Below are 18,179 nucleotides of genomic sequence, written 5' to 3'. Positions count from 1 at the left end.
CGCCAGTGCACCAAGGAGGAACCGAGCAGAGGGACCAGGTGCTACTCCAGGACAGACCCCGGACACGGCTGTTGACCCACACAGGGGAATACAGGAACAGGCTGGTAGGCTGGCACACAGACTGGTGGGTATAGGCAGGCACGACTGGTATGCAGGCAGGCGGGTATGCAGGCAGGGGGGTAAAGGCAAGCACAGCTAGAGTGCAGACAGGGAGGCACTAGCAGGTAGGAACACAGGCGGGATAGGACCCAGTACACACCGGAACTCAGGAACAATACAGGCAGAAGGGTACAGGCAGGGCAGGACAGGACTGCCGGAGCAGCGGGCAGAAGCAGGGCAGGACAGGACTCTGTTCACACGGAACAGACAGGAAGGGAAAGACAGAGCCAGACACCCACAGGGTACTTGCAGTGAAGTAGCGAGTGGACCACAAACTCACAAACGGGAGTACAGAGACAACAGGCAGGAGTTAGGTACGAGTTCAGACTCTGCAGAAAAAGGAAGGGAACGGACATAGAGGAAAAACAGGTAAAGGATAGGAGAGAGTTCAGACTGGAACTGAGTGTACGGAGGAGACCGACACTGCAGCGGGATACAGGAGCGGGTCTGGGAATACTGCCCCCAGAGAGGCGGGAAGAACAGGCAAGGAGCGTGTTCAGACAGGACAGACAAGATACACAGAAAGGACTCAGTTCAGACACGGGAACTAATACCGCAAAGCAGGAGACATACAGGACTTAGTTCAGACACGGGAACTAATACCGCAAAGCAGGAGACATACAGGACACAGTTCAGACAGGCCTGGAAATACAGCCTCCAGGAAAGGCAGACAAGGAAACAAAGACGGGACCTGGCACCTTCAGAGTGCAAACACACACTGAAGGAAAACACTATGCTCAGGCAGGGATAGAAGGGAGCTGCTGAGCTATATACCAAGTGTCAGACAGCAATAGGCTGAGGACGCACAAGGGGCGTGACCCACAGCAGGTACAAAGAGCAGGAAGTGATCGGGCGCCGCCCTTAAGCAGCAGAGACAGACACAAACAGACAGCATGGAGGGAAGCCAGAGAGACATTCTGGACAGGAGATCAAGTGCGCTCTCTTGCACAGTGGGAGATGGACCACCATGCAAGGACGCCGCCAGGTATGTTACACAGGGTGCCATGATGGTGGGCTCTATTACTGTGCAGGGTGCCATGAGGGAGGGCTCTATTACTGCGCAGGGTACCATGAGGGTGGGCTCTATTACTGCGCAGGGTGCCATGACGGTGGGCTCTATTACTGTGCAGGGTGCCATGACAGTGGGCTCTATTACTGTACAGGGTGCCATGAGGGTGGGCTCTATTACTGTGCAGGGTGCCATGAGGGTGGGCTCTATTACTGTGCAGGGTGCCATGAGGGTGGGCTCTATTACTGTGCAGGGTGCCATGAGGGTGGGCTCTATTACTGTGCAGGGACACTACTTCCCTATTATTGTATGGGGGCAGTAAAGGGGACCTAAGGGGTCACTATTACTGTGTGGGGTGCCATGAGGGTCAATGTTTGCTATTGTTATTTTTAACATCTCAATGGCACTATTGTTTTTAGGGTCTTTATCCTTTTGTTTTACAATCTATTTGCTTTTTTTTCGATAGGTGTCAGTTCTTATCAGCTGCTGAATTACGAAGATAAGTCAGATGTGTCTTTAAACAGGAGACACGGGAATCAGATCATGAATGATGTGGGGATGAATATCTACGGGTCCGATTCTGTTGCAGTTAAGGCTTCCTTTGGCATTGTGACCAAACACGAAGTAGAAGTCCCCACACTCCTAAAGGAGCTGATATCCAGGTACAGTATCACATCATGCATGTAGGTTACTCTGGGGCGTAGCTATAGGGGGGCAGAGGTAGCCGTCACATCCGGACCCCAAGTCTCCGCAATCATATAAGAAGAAACCAGCATTACAGCCAGTTAGTGAGCTCAGCAGTTTAGCTGATGCAGATGGCGCAAACCACCACTGCAGCCGATCAACAAAGACTGGCGGAGCGGCAGAGATACAGAGCTCAACCCGCGGAAGATAAGTAAATCATACAGTTTCATTTGCCATGAAAAGGTTCCCATGATGAGCTTATGGTGAGTTTTTTATGTTGCAAGATTTCTGCACTAAAATAGGTTACTTGCATTTTTTCGAAAATACGCAGTGTAAAAAAAACTCACCGAAAACTCATCGTGGGAACGTAGCCTAATAGGTGCAGAAAATCTGCAACATTAAATACTCACCAGATACTCATCGTGGGAAGTGAATGTAGAGTAAAAGTTGGATTTCTGCAATGAATGTACCAGAGATTGGCTGTTTTTATTGCAAAGGTTTCCAAAATCATTAATTTTTTGGAAAACGTATTCAATTTTGGACACATTTGAACGCAGTAAAGGATGATGAGTATTTTAAGTGATCCATGTCTGTAGCGCAGTATACTGATAGGAGCACATCAGCAGCAATCGCCGGAAGCTGTAAAATGATGAGCATTACAATGTTAACAGCCTGCAAACACTCCTCCAGCTTCAAACAAATCAAGGACGCATTTTAGGGAATGTCCAGGAATTTACGGCAACCTTATGGTCTGCACCATTATTATCAATCAATGGGGTCAGTCCTCACGTTTTTCTTACCTGAAGTGACATGTTACTTATCTTCACAGCAGATTTATTTACACCCCAAATTTTTCCTATGCATGTGAAGCGTTTCCATATGACCATTTCTCTCTTCATTTGCAGCTTTTGAACAAAACATCATCAAGGTCTGTATTGGGCTCTGTTCACATCTGTGTTGGACAATCCATTCACAGCTTCTATTGCAGATCAGAACGAGAATGCCGGACAAAACTCCAGTCAGTGGGGGTCCATCGGGAACCGCTGGCGTCCGACATGTTAGGTATCCAGCATGACTGTTAAATGCTGGAGCAGAAGAAAATAATAATAATAAAAAAAAAATACAGATGTGAACAGAGACTTAATAAGGCTGGGGTGACATGAGCAAATCGGATCGATTATATTAATGACTCTCCGATCAATCTCTGATCAGAGTCTGAGCCGAGTGTCAGCTTAGTGTGATCCGATTCTCTTGGATGAGAGAATCGCAGCACAACTGTGGAGAAGATGGAGAACTTAATTTTTCCATCTTCTCCATTGTCTCTGTCCACAGAAATCTGACTGCACTCAGATGACATCTGCATACAGTCCGTTGACTTTCACGCGCCCATATACTTAAATAGGTACGTGCCATCTGATCTGTGCTCTAAATCAGCATGAGAAAAAAAAACAGCTCTGCACTGCCCCATAGAATATTGGTCCGAGCGCTATCTGATAGAAGATCTGATAGCACTAGTCTAATGTCTACGCTGGTATGAACGAGCCCGAATAGGCATTACTGGATGTAATACATGAATCCAGGTTATGAATTGCAGTTACCCTGGAAAATATTGTCATTGGTGCACTGGTGACATCTGCTGGACAAATTACTGAACTACAAATAAATGTGAGTGGATGAGCCGGAGTCAGCGTAGTACAGTATGTATGACAGATATATAGCAGAGATGACTCCGGTCCTTGGCAGGAAGACTTGTGACCATCTACTTGTGGCAATTCCCGGTGCCTCTTATGATTTGTAGACCTGCCGCAACGTCATCTTTGCACCATGACGTAACTCCAGGACTGCTAATCAGAAGAGACACCGTCAGGTAGGAGGTGTTTTGCAGGGCTACTGTCCGGCGCAACATGGCCGCTGGCTCTCTATTAAAGCATGTCTGCCTGAAAAGAATGAGTTATAGTGTAAAAAATTAAATAGTTGATATATAGCAAAGAAAGAAAGTACAATGTACAGTATATCTATCTGTGCAATGTGTATATTAATACTAAAGCTAAGTTTTATTTTTCCACCATATTGCTAATAATTGGGCTGTGTGGATGGTAAATGGATGGGATATGCCATTAATTGATGCAGGACCCAAGACTGGAAAAAATCAGACTGCACTCGGATGACATCTGACTGCAGTCCGATTTTCACGGACTGACAAAACGGAGAAGATGGAGACATTTTTTTCCCATCTTCTCCTCATCCGGGAAAATCAGATCACACTCTGATCAGAGTATCATTAGCATAATCAACCTGATTCTCTCAGATGAGAGAAAATACGGTGGCGTGACCCGAGAGCCTAACACATATTTGCCAACTATGCCGAAATATCTGAGAGTTTACAGAAATAAGGGAAGACTTTTCAGACTTTTTGAAGCGTTAGCAAGTCCCCAAAATATTTGGAGAACAGGGTGTGACAAGTCAGTGAATGGGGTGAGGAGGGTGCAGTTTCATGAACCAAAAACTGCAAAGACTTGCTAACTTTTGAAGGCAACTTTCCGGGTTGGTGGCTTCAACATTACTTAATGATGTACTATGGGCAAACTATATACACTAGTCTTGTGCAGGTCCTGCAGATATGGTGTGTGATTAAAGGTAGACAGAACACCAGAGCCAGAACCCCTGTTATATTCACCATCTTGCAGGCCATACACTAGGTGTGACAGACAACCCCAAAGTATTCATTAAACCACTCGCAGAGATAGATAAAATAAATAAATTTTTATTGAACATCCTTATAAACAAAGAACATGCAATAATATTACATTACACGAGGAATCAAAAGAGGAAAATCAAATAAAGAAAGGTGGTGGTAAGTCAGGTCTGACCTAATTTATATAAGCTGTGCTTTAAAAAAATGTCTGCCAGACATTGGTATGTATATATGGTCTCAAATTGACCCCATTCAAAAAGGCTAATCCATAATCAGAGCTGATAGAATATTACTTACCCATGATATAATCACAGGACAATCAAGACCACCACAACCGCCCTGACGCGCGTTTCACACTGGTGCTATATCAAGGGGAGTGTGACAGAGTATCAGCTTTGCCTGGATTATCACATTCATTGTCATTCATGAATTTTATGTATAAAATCTGTTTCCACTGCATATTTACCACCTGATGTCTCCTCCACCATCCATAGACCTCCACCTTAGATCCGATGTGTAATATTACTTTATGCCCTCACTTTACTTATCTTTTAAAAGGTGTGTAAGTCACCAAGTCCTGCACTGTCAATGCCCCCAAAATCCCACCATCATGTGGTCATATTACATTATTTCTGTAGTAGGAAAATATGATATATGATGGTCTACAATCTCCAGTCATTCTTCTTCTTGTTCGTAGGACAATTGACTTGGATCATTGTTTAGTTCGGCAATCAAGAGAAAATGGTAAGGAAATCTTATGTGTGGTGATGGAGAGCATCCGGACAACTCGCCAGTGTTCTCTGTCTGTCCATGCTGGTATGCGGGGAGAAGCCATGAGGGTAAGTCTGACGATCTGACACTTTCTTATGTCCCAACATTGTGACTTTGATGACAATCAGAAATTTTTTTCTATGAACTTAATAAAAGAGGACAGCTAAAAAATGTGGGCTGAGTGAGGGTTAATGGCAAGACTGAGACTTGAAATGTTATTACCAAGATAGTAAGTTATCCGTATCCTTGGGTCCCGGCAGTTGAACTCCCAGCGATCATTAAAGGGGTCAGAAAACTTTGGGCTGTAAGCTATGATAGATATATAAAACCAAACTGAATATCACTTGCCAAGTAGGGACCATTATACGGTATGGAGGACTATGTAGGGCCATTATTCTGTATGGAGGACTATGTGAGGCCATTATTCTGTATGGTGGACTATGTGGGGCCCATTATTCTGTATGGAGGACTATGTGGGGCCATTATACTGTATGGAAGACTATGTGGGGCCCATTATTCTGTATGGAGGACTATGTGGGGCCCATTATTCTGTATGGAGGACTATGTGGGGCCATTATACTGTATGGAGGACTATGTGGGGCCATTATTCTGTATCGCGCACTATGTGGGGCCATTATACTGTATGGAGGACTATGTGGGGCCCATTATACTGTATGGAGGACTATGTGGGGCCATTATACTGTATGGAGGACTATGTGGGGCCATTATTCTGTATCGTGCACTATGTGGGGCCATTATACTGTATGGAGGACTATGTGGGGCCATTATACTGTATGGAGGACTATGTGGGGCCATTATACTGTATGGAGGACTATGTGGGGCCCATTATACTGTATGGAGGACTATGCGGGGTCATTATTCTGTATGGAGGACTATGTGGGGCCCATTGTACAGTATGGAGCTATGGCGGACTATGTGGGCCCATTATACTGTGTGGAGGACTATGTGGGGCCCATTATTCTGTATGGAGGACTATGTGGGACCATTATTCTGTATTGAGGACTATGTGGACCCATTATTCCGTATGGAGGACTATGTGGGGCCCATTATTCTGTATGGAGGACTATGTGGGGCCCATTATTCTGTATGAAGGACTATGTGGAGCCATTATTCTGTATGGAGGACTATGTAGGGCCATTATTCTATATGGAGGACTATGTGGGGCCTATTATTCTATATGGAGGAGTATGTGGGGCCATCATTCTATATGGAGGACTATGTGGGGCCTATTATTCTATATGGAGGACTATGTGGGGCCATTATTCTATATGGAGGACTATGTGGGGCCCATTATTCTGTATGGAGGACTATGTGGGGCCCATTATTCTGTATGGAGGACTATGTGGAGCCCATTATACTGTATACTGGTTGGACTGCGACTTTGTCCAAGTTTTTCATTTTGGCCCTCTGTGTGTCTGAGTTTGACATCCCTGTTATAGAATATGGTTTTCTGAAAGCAGACATCCCCTTTAAATTGTCTTATTCTATGGACAGGACAGAATTTACTGATCGCTGAGGCTCTGACCACTACGACCCTCAATGATCCTTAGAATCGGCCTCTTGAATCTGGGTGGGAGCTGGGATCTGCAGAGCCCCATCCTGAATGGATCGAAGATGTAGTTGCTTGACCCTGGCTCTATGCTTTGTTTATGAGACTGCTGGAAATAACTAAGTGCGGTGCTTTCTCTTGCGCTCCCATAGACAATGAATGAAGCCAGGGTCGAGCGAGTGCAGCTCCGATTCATTTAAAAAAGGACTCTGCAGAGCCCGATTCCTGAGCCCCATTCTCAGGATCACTGGGGATCCTGTTGATTTGACCTCCAGCAATCAGTAAGTTATCCCATATCCTATGGATAGCAGATAATTGACTATCTTGTGAATAACCATTCAACCGGCTTCATGAGAAAACTGATAACGAGAAAATCTGCTTCACTAATAGCTTCAGATTGACTCGTCTTCTGCATGGGCTGGTTGGAATTCAATCTTCCAAAAGTTTTTTTTGCCTGTTTCTGTGGATATTGGCTTTTTTATCGTACATACAGTTATATGAAAAAGTTTGGGCACCCCTATTAATCTTAAGCTTAAGTTTTATAAAAATTGGTGTTTTAGCAACAGCTATTTCAGTTTGATATATGTAATAACTGTTGGACACAGTAATGTTTCTGCCTTGAAATGAGGTTTATTGTACTAACAGAAAATGTGCAATCTGCATTCAAACAAAATTTGACAGGTGCATAAGTATGGGCACCCTTATCATTTTCTTGTTTTAAATACTCCTACCTACTTTTTACTGACTTACTTAAGCACTTTTTTTGTTTTTTTAACCTCATTGAGCTTTGAACTTCATAGCCAGGTGTATGCAATCATGAGAAAAGCTACTTAAAGTGGCCACTTGCAAGTTGTTCTCCTGTTTGAATCTTCTCTGAAGAGTGGCATCATGGGCTCCTCAAAACAACTGTCAAATGATCTGAAAACAAAGATTATTCAACATAGTTGTTCAGGGGAAGGATACAAAAAGCTGTTTCAGAGATTTAACCTGTCAGTTTCCACTGTGAGGAACATAGTAAGGAAATGGAAGAACACAGGGACAGTTCTTGCTAAGGCCAAAAGTGGCAGGCCAAGAAAAACATCAGAAAGGCAGAGAAGAAGAATGGTGAGATCAGTCAAGGACAATCCTCAGACCACCTCCAGAGAGCTGCAGCATCAACTTGCTGCAGATGGTGTCACTGTGCATCGGTCAACTATACAACGCATTTTGCACAAGGAGAAGCTGTATGGGAGAGTGATGCGAAAGAAGCCGTTTCTGCAAGCATGCCACAAACAGAGTCGGCTGAGGTATGCAAAAGCACATTTGGAGAAGCCAATTTCTTTTTGGAAGAAGGTCCTGTGGACTGATGAAACCTAGATTGAGTTGTTTGGTCATACAAAAAGACGTTATGCATGGCGGCAAATAAACACAGCATTCCAAGAAAAACACTTGCTACCCACAGTAAAATTTGGTGGAGGTTCCATCATGCTTTGGGGCTGTGTGGCCAATGCCGGCAACGGGAATCTTGTTAAAGTTGAGGGACGCATGGATTCCACTCAGTATCAGCAGATTCTTGACAATAATGTTCAAGAATCAGTGACAAAGTTGAAGTTACGCAGGGGATGGATCTTTCAGCAAGACAATGATCCAAAACACCGCTCCAAATCTACTCAGGCATTCATGAAGAGGAACAATTACAATGTTCTGGAAAGGCCATTCCAGTCCCCAGACCTGAATATCATTGAACATCTGTGGGATCATTTGAAGAGGGCTGTCCATGCTCGGCGACCATCAAACTTAACTGGACTGGAATTGTTTTGTAAAGAGGAATGGTCAAAAATACCTTCATCCAGGATCCAGGAACTCATTAAAAGCTACAGGAAGCGACTAGAGGCTGTTATTTTTGCAAAAGGAGGATCTACTAAATATTAATGTCACTTTTCTGGTGAGGTGCCCATACTTATGCACCTGTCAAATTTTGTTTGAATGCAGATTGCACATTTTCTGTTAGTACAATAAACCTCATTTCAAGGCAGAAACATTACTGTGTCCAACAGTTATTACATATATCAAACTGAAATAGCTGTTGCAAAAACACCAATTGTTATAAAACATTAAGCTTAAGATTAATAGGGGTGCCCAAACTTTTTCATATAACTGTATGTTATTTATTAATGAATTTTCTTTTTCACTTTTTAATCTCAGTTTCACATAATTGATGAGAAAAACCACAAAGGACGTGACAAAGCTATAGTATTCCCAGCGCACACAACCATAGCGTTTAGTATTTTTGATCTGTACATTCACCTAGATGGTCACTTTGGTAAGTTTCACACTCTTAGAAAACCCAAATTAAATTTACCATTAGGTCATTGTAAGATATCCAGATCTTAGTGATGTATGTCCTTGTTTTCCAGAACTATGTGTGTCCTCCGCTTCTAAAGGAGGTTTTGAGAAGGAGCCCAGTAGATCTTTTTCATTAAACGCCATAAGGAACACCTTGTACCGCACGGGCATCTTATTCACCGGTAAGAAGGGGAACCAAGAGGTTTGTGAAGACGTTACCATCATTGTATCGCAAATGGACTGAGCCATATCAGCATATCATGACAGCCTGTGGTATGAGTGATGATGATGATGCTTCTATTCTGCACCCTACAGGGGCAGCAGTACTGTCCGTGTCCTTCGTACGAGCAAACCTTAGGACCCTCCTGTATTAGCCAGTGCGTAGAGCTTCTAGTAGAATGGCTTTTGCATTGCTGGACCTAGTCCATCCATATATGACATTCATTTAAATGGCCAGCAGTGGAAAATGCCCATATACAAATTTGCTTGGCGATCTCGATTGTTGGCATGTCGTCGCGGAAACTGGACTTATGGACAAGAGACTCATTTATACTTTGCTCAACGTGGAGGACTTGCATCGGGGGTTTCCATCTAAATTGAGTAAAAATGGGATTCAGACAGAACCCCCAATGAAGCCATTGAGTATAAATCGACAAACGGTGTCACTCTGGCCTTTTTTCTTCTGTGATGCCTGTCTTTTTCGACGTTGCCATTGCTGAGGACAATAGATTATCTCCTACTCACTTCAGTAAGACCAGAGTTGCAGTTCAAACCATGGATTGGTGGTGGTGCCGGGTGATGGACCCCCACAGATCTGATATTGGTCCAAACTATACGCTCTCTGATGCAGCTAGCAAAGGCAGTTTTGCCTCTGCATCATCGTAGGAGAGCAGAAGCACCGACATTGGCTGGATCCAGCGATCTGGTCAATGTCAGAGCAGTGCTTACAAGCTCTATAGAGAATAGTTTGTACGGGCTTAGCTCCTTGCTTAGGAAACTGATCACCTCTGATAGACTGTGGAGGTTGCTGGTAGTCTAGGCCCCGGGCGATAAACTATAGAATTAAAAATCCCTCCGTTCTTGAGAAGTAAATTGCAAGACTTCTTGTTTTTACAACTGTTTTGCAATTTTACCCATTTTAAGATTCCTGTATTTTTTGATATGGAAGTTTTTAACTAATTATTGTTTTATTGGGCAGGAAAAAGAACAATGGATATCATTGCAAATGAAGATTCCTACATGGACGACATATTTTCTGATTACTATGACAAGGCTGCCAGCATGACGGACATTTCTACTACCTACATGCGAGAAGGAGCTCACATTCGTTCTAACCTCCTGAATAATAATATACCCAAGGGTCCGTGCGCTCTGTGCGGGATGGGCAACTCTAAAAGAGAAACCGTGTACGGCTGCTTTGAGTGCTCTTTCAATGGACAGAAATACGTCCGGCTGCACGCTGTACCGTGCTTTGACCTGTGGCACAAGAGAATGAAGTGATCTTTGTATAGGAGACCTTGGTGCCTTCATGTTACATCTCAGGTGAACCCGTGCCACAGCTCTCATCTCATATATGCAAGGTGTCCCGTGGCTGTATCGTTTAAGGGTTAAAATTCAGGTGGCCAATAAACACACAGTGTCAATCGCATCTATAAACGAGAAATGACAGAACAGAGAAGTAGATGTTGAAATACAGAATGCAACAAAGCAGAAGAAGACTCCAAGAGTTGAGCTTCTCAGCACCAGTCATGGTCTCCTGAGGTTTCACCTTCTTCAGGTGATGTGCATTTTATTTGTCCCTGTAGAAGACAGTCAGATCTCCATTTTTTGGTACAAAATAACTTTTTATTTTCAGAAATGTAATTATTCCTCCAGTGTCAAAATAGGAAGGGATTGTCACACCACCGTATCTCCTGTCCATGTAGCCTACTAATGGATGCATTACATCGATGACTGCTACAGCCGTCTTCTTTTTACGAAGGGGAAGTCTTCAAGGGACAACCTTCACATAAACTGAAAACTAATTTTTTTTTTAAAAATGTGTATACATACAGTTATATGAAAAAGTTTGGGCACCCCTATTAATCTTAAGCTTAATGTTTTATAAAAATTGGTGTTTTTGCAACAGCTATTTCGGTTTGATATATGTAATAACTGTTGGACACAGTAATGTTTCTGCCTTGAAATGAGGTTTATTGTACTAACAGAAAATGTGCAATCTGCATTCAAACAAAATTTGACAGGTGCATAAGTATGGGCACCTCACCAGAAAAGTGACATTAATATTTAGTAGATCCTCCTTTTGCAAAAATAACAGCCTCTAGTCGCTTCCTGTAGCTTTTAATGATTTCCTGGATGAAGGTATTTTTGACCATTCCTCTTTACAAAACAATTCCAATTCAGTTAAGTTTGATGGTCGCCGAGCATGGACAGCCCTCTTCAAATGATCCCACAGATGTTCAATGATATTCAGGTCTGGGGACTGGGATGGCCTTTCCAGAACATTGTAATTGTTCCTCTGCATGAATGCCTGAGTAGATTTGCAGCGGTGTTTTGGATCATTGTCTTGCTGAAAGATCCATCCCCTGCGTAACTTCAACTATGTCACTAATTCTTGAACATTATTGTCAAGAATCTGCTGATACTGAGTGGAATCCATGCGTCCCTCAACTTTAACAAGATTCCCGTTGCCGGCATTGGCCACACAGCCCCAAAGCATGATGGAACCTCCACCAAATTTTACTGTGGGTAGCAAGTGTTTTTCTTGGAATGCTGTGTTTATTTGCCGCCATGCATAACGCCTTTTTGTATGACCAAACAACTCAATCTAGGTTTCATCAGTCCACAGGACCTTCTTCCAAAAAGAAATTGGCTTCTCCAAATGTGCTTTTGCATACCTCAGCCGACTCTGTTTGTGGCATGCTTGCAGAAACGGCTTCTTTCGCATCACTCTCCCATACAGCTTCTCCTTGTGCAAAGTGCGTTGTATAGTTGACCGATGCACAGTGACACCATCTGCAGCAAGTTGATGCTGCAGCTCTCTGGAGGTGGTCTGAGGATTGTCCTTGACTGATCTCACCATTCTTCTTCTCTGCCTTTCTGATGTTTTTCTTGGCCTGCCACTTTTGGCCTTAGCAAGAACTGTCCCTGTGTTCTTCCATTTCCTTACTATGTTCCTCACAGTGGAAACTGACAGGTTAAATCTCTGAAACAGCTTTTTGTATCCTTCCCCTGAACAACTATGTTGAATAATCTTTGTTTTCAGATCATTTGACAGTTGTTTTGAGGAGCCCATGATGCCACTCTTCAGAGAAGATTCAAACAGGAGAACAACTTGCAAGTGGCCACTTTAAGTAGCTTTTCTCATGATTGCATACACCTGGCTATGAAGTTCAAAGCTCAATGAGGTTACAAAACCAAAAAAAGTGCTTAAGTAAGTCAGTAAAAAGTAGGTAGGAGTATTTAAAACAAGAAAATGATAAGGGTGCCCATACTTATGCACCTGTCAAATTTTGTTTGAATGCAGATTGCACATTTTCTGTTAGTACAATAAACCTCATTTCAAGGCAGAAACATTACTGTGTCCAACAGTTATTACATATATCAAACTGAAATAGCTGTTGCTAAAACACCAATTTTTATAAAACATTAAGCTTAAGATTAATAGGGGTGCCCAAACTTTTTCATATAACTGTAGGATTTGCCATGTACGTGAATGATATGCATACCACAATTTGGCCTGGTAATACCTGTTATTGTGGGAGGAAGAAATGGAATCAAGTTTATTATGGGGTCTTTTTAAAAAAAAAAAAAAACATAACACTATGAAGATAAAAATATTGGATCATCTACACATTATACCCACAGGAACTTTATGACTTTACATTGTAAATCCATAGACAGTAATATGGCGTCGATCCCGCTTTGCAGATTTTGGACTTTGTCGGTGGGCACAATTTTTGCATAAGGATTTGGGAGATCAGACATTGATGCAGGATGAGAAACTGAGCTCACAATCTTCATTGTAAAAGTGTTCAATTTTCTTGCACACAAAAGTCCCCCAACCATGCCTTTATGGACCTTGCTTCGGTGCATTGGGGCACAGTTATGCAGGGACAGAAAAGGACTTTCCCCAAAGTGTTCCCACAAAGTTGGAAGTAACAATTGTCCAAAATGTCTTGGTATGCCGAAGTATTAAGTTTGCCTTCACTGGAACTAGGAGCCGAGGCTGACCCCTGAAAAACCACCCCATAGCATTGTCCTTCCTCCGCCAAACTTTACAGTTGGCACACGTTGGTAACGTTCTCCTGGCATTCCCCAAATTCAGACTCGTCCATGAGACGGCCAGATCGAGAAGTACGATCCATCATTCCGCAGAACTCGTTTCCACTACTTCAGAGTCCAGTGGTGGTGGCTTTACACCACTCCATCTGACGCTCAGCATTGTGCTTGGTGATGTACGGCTTGCATGCAGCTACTTAGCCATGGAAACCCATGAAGCTCCTGACACAGTTTTGGGATGACTTTAATACTAGAGTAGAAATGGAGTCAGCAGAGTGATGGTGACTTTTATGCCCTCAGCATTCGTTGACCCCCCTCTGTAACTCTACACGGTCTCCATTTGGTGGCTGAATTGTTCCTAAATGGTTCTAATTCTGAATAATAGCACTCATGGGTGATGGTGGAATATTTAGGAGGGAAGACAAGACGTGCACATAGGTGACATCCTATTACTTGATCACATTGGTATCAGTGAGCTCTTTAGAGCCGTTCTCTTACAAATGTTAGTAGAGGCAGACGGCACGGCGAGGGCCTGGATATTATACACCAATGGCAATGGCAATGGCACTGAAGGAAAAACCTGAATTCAGTGATTAAAACGTGCGTCCTCCTAATACCTTTATCCATATAGTCTATACATCCACATATATAAGTCACTAAAAAATATTACTAGACAAGATCTAATGTTCTAAAATAGTCTTGTTTTGGACATCACGCACAGATTTCTAGGGTAGGGGGCACTTTTTTTTCACCTATATTTTGTCCATCTATTCATGACATATTGTAGGTGTTCACCCGACTATAAGAAAATGATTCCACCCCCACTCCTTCAGTCCCGGTCTGTAATAACAGCATTTAGGGACCACATTTTGAGATGTTACTTTATAATAAAAAGAGATCTAGACATGCTCCTAACAACCTCTTGAATGTGGACATTTCCTCTTGTTTTTGTGCAGGTGCTTTTAGTTCAGCTTAGATGATGAAGACAAACCTTGCAGTGTATGTATTAGGAATGAAGCATAGGGTACGGATTGACCCACATACCTGATTTTTCCAGTGTCAAATGTGTTCCCAGTTTGTCAATGTGACCTTACACCCATACAACTTAGATAGGGGTCGGCTGAGCACTTGTTTGGCCGACAGCTACCGACTCCCTGATACACATGTGTGCCAAGCTCGGCCAAGCATGCATGTGTATACAAGGTGGACAGGGGGAAGAAATCTATCGCCAGACACCTCTGGGGGTGCAAGAGTGTCAGGCACTGTGATTCCACCCAAAATCGACGGTTTCGGAGGCCGTCCATACACGTTATATAGTCAACTGGTCAGAACAAAATCGTTGGTTTCGGAGGCCGCCCATACACGTTAGATAGTCAACCGGTCAGAACAAAATCGTTGGTTTCGGAGGCCGCGCGAACATGTTAGATAGTCAACCGGTCAGAACAAAATCGTTGGTTTCGGAGGCCGCCCGAACATGTTAGATAGTCAACCGGTCAGAACAAAATCGTTGGTTTCGGAGGCCGCCCATACACGTTAGATAGTCAACCGGTCAGAACAAAATCGTTGGTTTCGGAGGCCGCGCGAACATGTTAGATAGTCAACCGGTCAGAACAAAATCGTTGGTTTCGGAGGCCGCCCGAACATGTTAGATAGTCAGCCGGTCAGAACAAAATCGTTGATTTCGGAGGCCGCCCATACACGTTAGATAGTCAACCGGTCAGAACAAAATCGTTGGTTTCGGAGGCCGCCCGAACATGTTAGATAGTCAACCGGTCAGAACAAAATCGTTGGTTTCGGAGGCCGCCCATACACGTTAGATAGTCAACCGGTCAGAACAAAATCGTTGGTTTCGGAGGCCACCCGAACATGTTAGATAGTCAACCGGTCAGAACAAAATTGTTGGTTTCGGAGGCCGCCCGAACACGTTAGATAGTCAACGGTCCAGACCAAAATTGGTGGGTTTGGACGACTTTAATCCAAAGTGTATGGGACTTTCAGTCATTGTGCAAAACCATAATAAACACATAGAGTCTAAGGACTTAGATTAGTGGGGTTCATATATTTTGGATAATGTATCAAGATTAAACAATAAACCTAGAAATTAATGTTAACAAAAAATATAGTTGTCCTCTGTATAATCCTGAAACAGTCTTGTAGAAATCCTGCAGACAATACATGAGTTATTCTCATGCTAATCAGTACCATTTTCAGCTGGAGCCCTGAAGAAGCTCAACCCTTAAGTCAAGGGGGCGAGGCTTAGACACTTTTTGTCCTTCTGCAGACAGGGCACAGCAGGGAGGCTCCAGCTGCAGCCAGTTGTCTTTTTGTGTTCCTTTATCAGATAATTTGGACAATCACAGTGCAGTTTTATTTGAGTTATTTTTCATTTTTTTCTGTTGATACATGAGCCCTGTTATGTTCCAAATTATGTGAACCCCACTAAGTCTTTAGCAATACTTTTTTTGCTCATTGGTGTCTATGTCACATGAACTCCATTGTACTCTACTTTTTTACTGTTATCGATGTACTTTTGAAGTGGTATGTCTGTGCTTTATCAGCCATGTCCCATTAAAATAGATTTAATAATGACTTTATGGTTGACATGTTTATAAGTACCTGTGCAAATTGCCTCTTCAGAGAGGAAGAGGACTTGAACTCTAGCGCCACCTATTGAAAGCAACAATCCTACAAGTCAATATTGACCCTTTAACGAGCCTTGCAATATGACTTAGGATAAAAGCCAAACCAGAATTTCAGTTTGCAGACACGGTGTTTCAGGGTGTTGCCCCTCCTCAGTGCAAATCATTTTTGGTTTTGCAAACTGATTCTGGAAAAGTTTTTCATTTTCTTCTGTGCCCCTCTGTTTCAAAGTTATACCCCCTGCTCTTAAAAATTCTACCAAATTGGCGTATACCGTAGTTCTTCTCTGTGGGCAGGTGTTTTGATTATGCAGTGTCAGAGAAGAAGCAACACACCCACAGAGAAGGTCTGCTGTATACGTCCAGTTGGTTGAAGGGAAATTTTTCGCCATGACTACTTGGGGACATGACTTTTGAACAGAGGGGCACAGAAGAAAAAGAGAAAACTCTTCCAGAATCAGTTTGCAAAAACAAAAACGATTTTCACTGAGGAGGGGCAATAAATCCCAAATTGAGATTCTGGTTTGGCTTTTATCCTAAGTCAAAATCGGTGGAGAAGCACCAACTGGAGGAGATACTCATCTTAAGGCCATGGCCCCACTATCAGTTTTGGTCAGTATTCGGTCAGTATTTTTTCTCAGGAGTTGGAGCCAAAACCAGATGAGGAACAATCAGAGAAAAGGTATAATAGAAACAAGTCACCAATTCTGCATTTATCACCCACTCCTGGTTTTGTCTCCCACTCCTGAGAAAAAATACTGACCAAATACTGATAGTGGGGCCGTGGCCTAAATCAAAAATTCCAGTGAGAGGTCCTCTTTAACTTACTCCCTTTAAAGTTTGGCATACAACATGCTGAAGTATGATCAATCTGAATTGGACAATTATCCTAAAGGAGTCATCAGGAACAATGAATCCAAGTCAGTGTATAATAGTTGGGGATCCCCAAATTATCAGCAGAATTCTTATTACCTTCCACTGCTCCAGTACTACTTTTCCGTCACTGCTTCAAAGACTGCTGTCTTTGAAAGGCTGCATGGGTGACATCACGACTACAGCACACGTGAATATTGTAGCGAATTACTGGACTCAGCAGTGACGCCACAGTAGACTTTGCGGACCACTAAGCCCATTGATTGGCTGAAGCAGTCACATGCCCTATGGTCGTGACTTCACCGCTGCAGCCTACAAACACTGGAGCAGCGGCGGAGTAGTAGTGCTGGAGCAGTGGAAGGTGGTGTTACCTCTCAGTTTATTATTTTGAACGAGTACAAGCCAGTGCACATGAAAAATGAATCCTGATAAAACCCTTTAAAGATTCAGGAGGCCAATGCAAAAAATCTTTAATAGTGAACTCAGGTACACTGTGCTATTTGTAGTATTTCTATACTATTATTTTGTGGCCCAGGGGCTTTTGGTCCCTCATACACCAAGGGCTGGTTGTGACCTCAGCACTTTCTATATCCAGAGCTAGATACATAATCCTAGTCATGCCTTTTACTATGGGGACCACTGTGCACATACATAAACTTTTATTATAGTTAACTTTCGTTGCTCTACAAATATTGCATGTAGGGCATAATGGGGTAGGATTGCGTCTAAAAATATATGAAGGTGTAAAATACCAGAAATACAAGTGTGAAATCAAATGGTGTGAACAGGAGGTTATTCTGCGTTACTGGCGTCTTAATGAATTGGAATGCCCAGAAAAGGAATTAGAATAAGTATTGTGGTTTAATCTCTACGCGTTTCGTGGTTTAATCTCTACGCGTTTCGAAGCCTAGCTGACTGCTTCATCAGGAGAACCACAAGTCAACCACAAGACTTTTGGTCTCCTGATGAAGTCAATTGGACTTTGAAACTTAAAAAAATGTATTGAATTTGTATTATGAGAAAATTGAGGTTTTTTTTAAGCAGAATATCATTTTTTATTGAATAAAACTATAAACAGAAAAAATGGAATTCTTAATAGAAAAATGGTAGAAAATTAAATGTTGGCAGGTCTGTAACCTCACAACTTAATGCAGTCACAATAAGGCAAATAAA

At 42.8% G+C, this 18,179-nt stretch overlaps 1 protein-coding gene across 1 annotated transcript; it reads left to right on the top strand.

Moving 5' to 3' along the window:
- The first annotated feature begins 1,008 nt into the window (after positions 1-1,008).
- PJVK (pejvakin) lies at positions 1,009-11,290 on the top strand. The gene is made up of 6 exons (XM_073645648.1): positions 1,009-1,144; positions 1,635-1,830; positions 5,245-5,386; positions 9,073-9,190; positions 9,285-9,395; positions 10,412-11,290. Exons 1-6 carry the CDS (start codon positions 1,117-1,119, stop codon positions 10,711-10,713), a joined length of 897 nt encoding a protein of 298 aa, XP_073501749.1. The 5' UTR covers positions 1,009-1,116; the 3' UTR covers positions 10,714-11,290.
- The last annotated feature ends 6,889 nt before the right edge of the window (positions 11,291-18,179 follow it).

Source organism: Phyllobates terribilis, unplaced genomic scaffold (genome assembly GCF_046119375.1).
Source record: "Phyllobates terribilis strain yellow unplaced genomic scaffold, ASM4611937v1 Scaffold_9__5_contigs__length_417890890, whole genome shotgun sequence".
NCBI lineage: Eukaryota > Metazoa > Chordata > Amphibia > Anura > Dendrobatidae > Phyllobates > Phyllobates terribilis.
The sequence above is the reverse complement of the archived record's forward strand: the minus strand, read 5'-3'. Positions and strand labels throughout refer to the sequence as shown.